Raw genomic sequence first — 9506 nt, 5'->3', positions numbered from 1 at the left:
CTTCTGGTGTGGGGACTGCTGGTTCTGCTGCCTCTCAGTTTATGACTTGATATGTCTTTGTTAATAAATCCTATGGATTTTGAGAGTCTTAAAGGTGTCTTTTGTGGACAAATTGTTATTATTATATAACTATATTCACTAGCATTCACTGGTTTTCCCAGCTGTTATGGAAATGCAAATGTTCAAATTTATTTCAAAACTTTAAAGGGAAAGTTTGCCACCTTTTATGTGGCTGTCTAATCAGTGTTGATGATAAATGTAGTTGATTGAAGCAATAAATTCCACAGTGCATGCTATGTTGACGGAGAAAGATGAGATCGCAGCTGCAAAAATCTGTTGTTCTTCCTGCATCCAGCGCCGTCATTTCATGCGACAGTGACGTAGTTTTCTAGGATTTCTAGTCTCTGCCTCTGGGTAGCCAGGGGGCGCATTCGCTTTAGATGCAGCCAAAAACAGAACTTCCTTGTTCTCTTCGCTTGTATTGCAAATTACTTTTCAAACCGCAAAAATGGCATCCCATAATATGAGTGCGGAGGATGTTACGGATACATTTTTACAGCGCTTTGGCTGACTCAGAAATTTCAGAGTATACAACTGGAGAAATGCAGCGGAGAGAGGCCGAGGCTGCAGCTGGGTAGTGGCTAGAAGAGAGCCAGCAAACTGAGGAAACTCTCACAAGATTAATGATAGGTCGTTGGGCAGCGAGTCTCACGAGGGTTTTTGCAATTTTTTGCAGACCTCAGATCAGATTTCGCAATTTCCGGGCTCCCTGCACGTCCCTGCTGCTGCATTAGCTGTGCAAGAGGACATGGCCGGCGGGGACCCTAGGCGTCAGCAAGAATGTCATGCATCATTCAACGTGTCATATCATTGGGATACAACACCTACGCAGTACAATCTGGTCTCCACTCACCAAAATTGAGTCAATAGCAACACACAACCGCAGCTCCAGTTACACTGCGCTAGTGTGATACTACATAGTTCAAGACCGTGTCCCATGCCTCTTTCAATAAGCCTTGGGGCGTCAGAAGCTGGCACGCAAAGCGTCCCGGTACACGTAGTCACTGCCGGCACGGCTCCGTGCGCAGGAGAACTCCGCTTTCTCGGTCAGTATAGCACGGACTGAGCGATTTATTGCTTCAATCGACTACATTTACCATCAACACTGATTGGACATCCACATAAAAAGGTGGTTAATATTTCCTTTAAAATGGAAACACTGAACATCTGCAGTTCCATAACAGCTGGGCAAACGAGTGAAAACTTCAATAAAACTACCAAGGTGGTACATTTTACCTTTAAATGACTTTTTTGGTTAAGCACTGTTTCCTCAGTCAAGAGCCAACTTTCAGTCTCAAATATAGGTCTCGTTTGTGTGTGCAGCAAACGCAAATACCTTATGAGCAGCAAATGTGACTTAAACATTGAACCACAGTGATTTATCAAGTTCAAGAGAAGCTTTATTTAAACTTGTGTAAAATTAAACCATCTTTACAATGTATGCATATTCAGCATTATGTACAGGAAAGACATCTAAAATACATGTAAAAAGAGTAAAAGGAGTAAACTAGAGGAAGAATGTGCATGATGAAGACGTATTAACATGGTCCATTTCTCTCCCGACAACATAGATATGAACAGACAAAACTAGAGAAGCAGACCAGAGAGGCTTTTTCCATGAAGTCTTAATGCACAGCACACGGCTTTAGGTTGAAAAGGTACGACTGACACATGAACAAATGCAAGAGAGAAATCTGGGGATTTGAACACTTATCCATCATTTCCTCCTCGTCTCATTTAAATGTACAGGGTTGACTTGTCTGCAGCCGTCTTAGGTTACTTCAGCAGGAACGTGTTTGTCAAGATTACGCTTCAACAAGGAAGTTAAGATAAGAATTCATGTCAACAGCAGGAAAATAAGGATAAAATCAGTGCCTGAGAGACTGACATCGATGTACAAGGAGATTAATTTTCATGGTACAGCCTCAAAGATGACAAACATCATTACACTGAGATCCCTCCATAGAAACACAGGAGAATTTAAGGGTCTGTTCCATCTTCCGAGCTTGCCGGCTGGCAGACAGCAAGAAGTGGCTGGTGATTTAAAGACAGAGACAGTGATTGAAGGCTGTGGTGTACAGCGGTCTAATGTGCGGCGGGTGAAGGCTTGCTGTCCAGCAGTTTCTCCACCATGAGCTTGGCGTAGCGAATGCGACTGGCCAGCTCCTTGGTGCAGCCAAACTCCTCCAGCAGAGTAAGCTTGTAGGTGCGGAACTCCCGCTTCTCATCGATGTAGGTCACCGCGCCCATCAGCGGGCACAGGATCAGCTTGGTGTGGTCCTGGCAGAGAGGGGGTTAATGGAAACACAAGGGTCAGCATTTGTGGGGAAAAACAGAAATTGTATTCAACGGTTAATGCCGATCACGCAGACATATTTCCAAAGTCGCAATAAAAATCACAAGAGTTTTGCTAGAGTCGCAGCGCTCTCCCGTGATCTCCATTGTTTAGTGTAAGGTGGTCATAAAAGTCAGTCCAAGTTGTCTTAAGTCGGTCTTTTTCACGTCTCGCCCTTCTCCCGATAAAAAACAAGTTTGGCATCATTGTAAGTTCAATGACGCGAGCATTGTCAACAACCAATAGGTGCGCTCTCTCCAGCACCGAACAGGAAGCACCAAACGGGTTAGAAAGTAAACATGGAGAAACTGGTGGGGTGAACAAAAGTGACTCTTTGACATGTCCTCCCATTTGTACCATGATCGAGAGGCGGAGTCCCGCCCCTTTCGGAAAAAATATGAACAGTAGTCAACGGCAAAAGACAAATATTTTTTTGGTCCCGTTTGAATTACAACATGAATCACACATATGATGTTTGTCAATTTAAAAGATAATTTTGCAAGTCAAAAAAGTCTCAGTTTGTCGTGGGATCATTTAGTTTCGTGTGGAACCGCTCAGTGAACTACATCTCTCGTCTCACACCAACACTAGCTAGCTAGCCAATTTAGCTATGACCAGGCACAGATGTAACATTATCTTCCCTGATGCGTTTTATCCAGCGACTCCTGGTCTTTTTATTAGCCGGGAAGAGAAAGAACAAGCAAAACCCGTGTGAGTACATCCTAGTACGAAACACACACTAAATCGTAGCTACAGAGAGAGAGAGACGTCCCTTACACGACTTTTGGGTGTGTAGTCTTTCTAATTACGTATTTTTACAGTCTTATACTTCAACAGTTTTACAACAAACTGCGACTCTCTTGACTTGCAAAATGATCTTTTAAATTGACAAACATCATATGTGTGATTCATGGCGCAATTCAAACAGGATCAACATAATATTTGTCTTTCGCTGTTGACTACCGTTCATATTTTTTCTGAAAAAAGGTCCCATGGTGGGCCACCGGAAGGGGCGGGACTTCACCTCTCTATAGAGTGGAGAAGGATAGAAACGGCAGCTCTCGAAATCCCCGGTGAGTAAGCAATGTGCTATAGCTAGCTTTAGTAAACTCACTGTGGATTTTAAGGGCTGCAGCAATTTCAGTCCACTTGTTTCTCAACAGTTTTTCTTCTGGTAAATTTCCACCAGGAGTAGGATGTGACATAATCACAAAAGGAATTTAGTTGTAGTCTTGTAAATAGTGGTCCTGCAAGATCCCCGGTCTTTACAAAATATTATAGTCTGACTAAAAGCTCTTCAGATGTGAGTGGGTGTCGTCTCCTAGTGTATGGTAGGCATTATGCTATTCAAAAAAAGACACTGGCGGGAGAAGACGTGTCTAACCTGGAAGAAGTTGATCTGAACGGTGCCGTTGGTGAGGTGCAGGACGATGGCGCTCTTGGTTCGGAACCAAAGGGAGAGGTAAGGCAGCCTCGCCAGCTCATCTCCGTCCCGCCGAGCCATGTTGGCGCCGGCCTTCAGCAGGTGTTCGCTCATGTAGTTGCGGAAATATTTCAGCAACGTTATCTAGAAGGGGAAAGAGGACACGTACGTAAGAATCCACACCATGATACGGATCAAATTAAGTGTGATGAAAAAGTAAGTGGACAGATTGAGGGAATGGAAGCAATCATTCCTACAAATTATTTTTTAATTAATTAAATGTAATGAAAGGCTGGAGAAGAAAAGCGTAGAGTCGACTACTGACCTTCTTGTTGAGAGCGCTAGGGAAAGAGCGCACGTTGAGGTAGGATTCAGCTGCCGTCTTGTCGATGTACTGCAGACTGTCTCCGTCAGCGTACATGATCATCCGTGTGTAATCGTTGAAGAGGACGCCCACGCTGTTGTCACACAGCTGGTAGCCTGAAATACACATTGGATGAGGATACCTTAAATTCATTTGCTTTTTTTAATCATTTTAAGCTCTTCACACTTCAGTCAAATTTAACTCAAGCGCTCTCTGGTGGATTAACTACACAACACCTCCATGATTTCTACCTTTCTTGTTATTTAGCATTAACATTGATAATGGCTGCATTCCATTTTTGGTTTGTAGGTTTCCGGGCGCTGGGATTGTTCATGCTGGCGCAACCATTTTTGTAGTTTTTCTCGAGTAGCATAAAAGAGACTACAACTGCATTTTGTTGTGCAACCCTGTGTTGTACAATGACAATAAATGAACCTTGCTTACCGAGACACGTAAATGGAACAGAGCCATTGTTAAGGAAATGCTTCACCCACAATATTACCATTTGTATGTCAATAACTCACTCACTGCATGTCACCTTGAACTCATGAAGATAACTTTGTTTTTCTTGCATGCCTCCACGGTGAACAAAAGAATCCAAAAACGGAGAAAAGTCTTGATGAATTGAAGTAAATGGAGGCCGTGTTTGACAGCAAAACTATATCAAATGTATTCTAATATACTCTTTATATTGTGTATACTATAGATATTATCTCTAGTGTTGATATGTATATTTACTGTTCCTGTAAAGTGCTTGGATAACCTGCTGCTGTAACAAAAGAACTTCCCAATTTGGGATCAATAAAGTACATCTATCTATCTATCCATCTATCTAAATAGGAATGTTTTAGCAAATATGCACGTGTTTGGGAAGTAGTGAACATACAACTGGATAAATGACTTTGATTATACTGCACGAGTTGTGAGATGTTTTGATATACTGTAGTTTTGCTGTTGTTAAACGTGGCCCCCCTATTTTCATCAAGACGTTTTCTCCGTTTTTTGATTATTCGCTCGCCGTGGAGGCATGCAAGAACTCAAGGGGAACACGGGGTGAGTAATTTATATACAAATGGTCATTTTGTGGGTGAAGTATTCCTTTAATGTTATCAGTTATCAAAATGTCTGCTGGGAAAAAAAAGGTCTATTGGATGAGTTCCATTTGCAACATCTGATGCATCCAGATCAAACTACGAGGCCTCAGAACAGATGTGAAGGACAAAGCATTTTTTGTAACTGTTACCTACATACACCTAAACTGTACAATAAAATTATCCTTGCCAAATTAGTGTTAGTTTATTAAGAACCGAAATAATTAAAGAAAAAAAATGACTCTTGTTCAATATGACTTGATGGATGACAAAAAGGTTTCAGAGAAGTGTCCGCCTAGCTGGCAGATGGATGGGAAATCACAGTGTAATGCTTACCTAGTCCATATTTGTCAGAGTAGTCTACCCATTTGCTGATCCAGAAGATGGGAACACATGCAGGATCCTCTGCCTCTTCTGGAAACACAAAACAGAACAAAATGTTCAATGTAGATACGAGCACAAAGATTATCCTCGAAAATGTGCAACATTGAAACTAAAAGGATTCATCTGCTCTCACCTTGGCAGACGACGGCCTTCTCAGAGGGCTTGGCGGCAATGATGCTGTTGAGCTGCTGCAGCATGTCTTTCAGGTGGTTCTCTGCGGGCTCAGGATCCCTAAAATACACAAGTCACAACGGTTATAGACATAAAATGATGACTCTGGAAAAATGATGTGACACAAAAAGCAATTTTGCATTGTCACACGTTGGCTTTTTGCTCATTTTAAATTCTAAGCCAGGCTTATTCAATTGGCGGCCCCTGGGCCAAATCCGATTGAACGAGTATTAACAAAATTTTGAACAGATAAAAAAAAATTTGTGATTAATTTGCGATTAAATATTTCAATCGATTGACAGCCCTAGTTTTTATTTAAATAACCTGCTAACATTCTAAGTTTATGGGTGTTTACATTGATTATTAGAAGATCGTCATTTTATTAGTAGCCCATTCATTAGTTATGTCTTGCTAAGCACAGAAATACTAATTTTGTTCAAATGTTTAAACTTAAAAAGGCTGTTTAAGCAGAAGGATTTTAGGAGGGTAAAACTGAAAAACAAAAAAGATGTTAAATGCTACACTGTGTTTATTAAAACAGCAACACACTAAGATTAAAAAGGTGTACGTTTTCATATACATGTCCAGCCCCTAACCGTTTCTCAAATCTGGCCCTTCTAAAAAAAGTAACTGAATCGGCCTGCTGTAAACACTTCCATCTCGAACGTCTCTCACCTTTGCAATGGCTCATCCTTCCCGTCCACCTTCTCTGTCCCCGCTGGAAAGAGAAAACCAAGTCATTAACACTATATCCTGTGCATTCAAAAAAAGCCAAAATAATTTTAAGACGTAAAGCTTCTTTGGTAATTTGTAGTCAGGCGTTTACTGGGACCGTTACCTTTGTTGTTAATAGCAGTAAGCGGGCGTCTCTGGCTGGGATCCGTAGCGGTGGAGGGGGCGATGGAGAACCGCGGGGGCACGGTGAGGCAAGTAGTGGGCAGACGTACGGGGATGTAGCCGGATGTGAAGTACTCCTCCACTTGCAGCTCGGCGACGGTGGGCCTTTGGGCGGGGTCGGCGTGCAGCATCCGCTTGATGAGAGAGGTCGCCAGCGGGTTGATGTGCTGCAGAGAGAGTCGTAGATTCAGGTTAGGAAATTAGATAAACAACACGTATACACATTGGGTGCTACATTAGTCCAGCCTACCCAGGGGATGGTGTAGCTGTTCTTCTTGATGCGGTTGTAGGTCTCCTTCAGGCAGGAAGTCTCAAATGGAGGTTTACCCACCAACAAAGTGTACCTGAGAGGAAACAGACGGTGAGGAAGTTCAGCTGACTGAATCATGTGAATAATGCAGTTTTTTCATGTACAGCAAAAATAGTGTAAAACTGTAAAAATGGTCAAGTGTCTCCCAGGTGTGTGCTTGTGGGTTCAGATCATAGACTGTATATAAAGATGGATGACATGACAGCTCTCCAAAAGTGAAGCCAAAACATCTGGATCGCCCCCTGGTGGCCGGCTGCAGTATAGGTCAGAAATCCTGACGTAAAAATCTCAAGATGGCAGCTGCCGTAATCGGGATATTTTGGCTTCACTTCTGTACAGTGGGAGGAAGTGGAGACTTGTTGTCCATTTTTATACACACAGTCTATGGTTCAGACTTACAATATGCACCCGAGCGACCAGACGTCCACTTCATAGCTGTGGCCTTTCTTACAAAGCACCTCAGGTGCAATGTAGTTGGGCGTTCCACACAGGGTCTTCTTCCTCTCGCCATCAAACTCGATCTTCGTGGCCAAACCAAAGTCGCCTGGAGAAGGAAGATAGACACGCTTTTGTAAAGCAGCAGACTAACAAAAGGTATTTGTTTTTGTGTAAACGCCCAGGTCACACGGGTTTTTAAATGTGGCATTTTCCTTTTGAAAGCGTGTTTCACCACCAGTCAATGGAAAGAAAAACACTCATCCAGGAAGTATGGCACATTTCTGTGGTGAGAGCTGTGCCCTGTCCTTTACCACTGGACCAACAGGTTTGAATCTTGATAAATGTTACTAGTATGTACAAACACCCCAGTCTCAGGTGTGATAAAGAGGATTGGAGCTATATCAGCAATCTAAAAAGAGGAAATTACCTATCTTGACCTCCATGTCATCATTGAGGAAGATGTTGCCCAGTTTCAGGTCTCTGTGGATGACTCTGTTGTTGTGCAGGTACTGGACCCCATTGAGCAGCTGGGTCATGTAGTAGCGGGCCTCTGGCTCCGTCACAGCCTTACGGCGCTTGTGGAGCTCCAACAGGGACTGAAGTAGAAAAAAGAAAATGTGTTAGATTCAAAGTGAAGAAAACTATAACGAAACAAGAGACCAAGTGACTCATTTTCTTGCTGTAAGACTTTGAAAAGGCCACTATGGCAATAACGCAGCATTGAGAGGGATAAGATAAGATATTCCTTTATTAGTCCCGCAGTGGGGAGATCTGCAGTGTACAGCAGCAAAGGGGATAGTGCAAAAAAACAAGATGCATCAGCTAAAAGTAAAAAAAAGAAGAGCTAAACAAAGTGTAACAAAATATGAACCATTTTAATAGAAGTAAGTATAAAAATAGGAGCAGTAAATACAGTATTGACAATAAACAGACTATTGTGGAAAATGATATTGCACAGTGAGCATGAAAGGAAATTCCACCTGAAAAATATCAGGTTATTGTCAGTTTTTTCATTTTCCACAATTTTGTTAATAGTCTGTTTATTGTCAATACTGTATATACTGATCCTATTTTTATACTTCCTTCTATTTAAATGGTTCATATTTTGTTACACTTTGTTTGGCTCTTTTGAAATGAAATTCCACCTGAAATACATCAGGTTATTGTCAGTCACTAGTGGATGGACTGGACAATGAATACAGTGCAAATATTTGGGAGGTGACCATGGCAGCACAAAGGGGAAATAAGTCAGCAACAGTGAATTACTCTCTGTTCAAAACTCCCTTTGCTTTCCATGCAGTTTAAGCTGCTCCCTCCACTGTGTCCACTTAAAGAGGCCATGCATCCTCACAGTTTCTCACTGACTCACCCTTCTCCTGCAGATTTCCAGGACAACGAAGACGAAGTCGTCGTCCTCGAAGAAGCCTTGGAAACCCACGACGTTGGCGTGGTTGAGACTCTTGTGAATGGCTATTTCAGAGGACATCTTCTCCCTCTGGTGCTGCTTCAGGATCAGCGACTTGGGCACGATCTTACCGGCGAACACCTGCTTGGTCTCCAAGTCTGTGATCTCGTAGCATTTGGCGAAACCACCTTTTCCCAGGAAGCGTCCTCGGGCGTACCTCCTCATGGTGCGAGGGTCCACCAGCACCTCCGGGATCTCCTTCAGAGGAGCGGATTTAGGGTCGACATGTGCCGACGACGGGATCGCCGGCTTCACGATAGCTGCACTCATTGTTGGACTACACTTCTGCGTGTTTAAAAGAAACTTTAAAGCTCTTAAACTAGTCTAGATATCGATTAGTCTCTCCAGAGGGTCAAACTATTGTTAACCTCAACCGACGCTCGGAAAGCTCGCCTGCAAACACTGTGAATTCAAATAAAAACCAACTTTTAAAGCACCTTTTAACGTTATTCAAACAGTTAACTCAACTATAAAAGCCTAACGCATGCGAATATGAAGATTAAAAACCCTGTTGTAGACGTGAAACTAGTCGTCTGTGGGGGTTTGCAGCAGCGTTGCTCTGCGTCCT

At 42.7% G+C, this 9506-nt stretch overlaps 1 protein-coding gene across 1 annotated transcript; it reads right to left on the bottom strand.

The window, feature by feature from the left end:
• Positions 1-1438: 1438 nt before the first annotated feature.
• Positions 1439-9208, bottom strand: plk1 (polo-like kinase 1 (Drosophila)). The gene is made up of 11 exons (XM_037764968.1): positions 8843-9208; positions 7901-8069; positions 7435-7579; positions 6976-7069; positions 6667-6892; positions 6504-6546; positions 5791-5888; positions 5610-5687; positions 4144-4298; positions 3780-3962; positions 1439-2340 (listed from the first exon to the last, which is right to left on the bottom strand). Exons 1-11 carry the CDS (start codon positions 9206-9208, stop codon positions 2146-2148), a joined length of 1752 nt encoding a protein of 583 aa, XP_037620896.1. The 3' UTR covers positions 1439-2145.
• Positions 9209-9506: the final 298 nt, after the last annotated feature.

This window comes from Sebastes umbrosus, chromosome 3 (genome assembly GCF_015220745.1).
Source record: "Sebastes umbrosus isolate fSebUmb1 chromosome 3, fSebUmb1.pri, whole genome shotgun sequence".
NCBI classification, from domain to species: domain Eukaryota; kingdom Metazoa; phylum Chordata; class Actinopteri; order Perciformes; family Sebastidae; genus Sebastes; species Sebastes umbrosus.
The sequence above is the reverse complement of the archived record's forward strand: the minus strand, read 5'-3'. Positions and strand labels throughout refer to the sequence as shown.

Excerpts from the sequence above, each read along its gene's own strand:
- plk1 (XM_037764968.1), bottom strand. The coding sequence starts at position 9,208 with ATGAGTGCAGCTATCGTGAAGCCGGCGATCCCGTCGTCGGCACATGTC. Across the intron at positions 5,688-5,790 it reads GAAGGCCGTCGTCTGCCAAG|AAGAGGCAGAGGATCCTGCA; the intron begins GTGAGAGCAGAT and ends TTGTGTTTCCAG. Across the intron at positions 4,299-5,609 it reads CTCTGACAAATATGGACTAG|GCTACCAGCTGTGTGACAAC; the intron begins GTAAGCATTACA and ends TGTGTATTTCAG.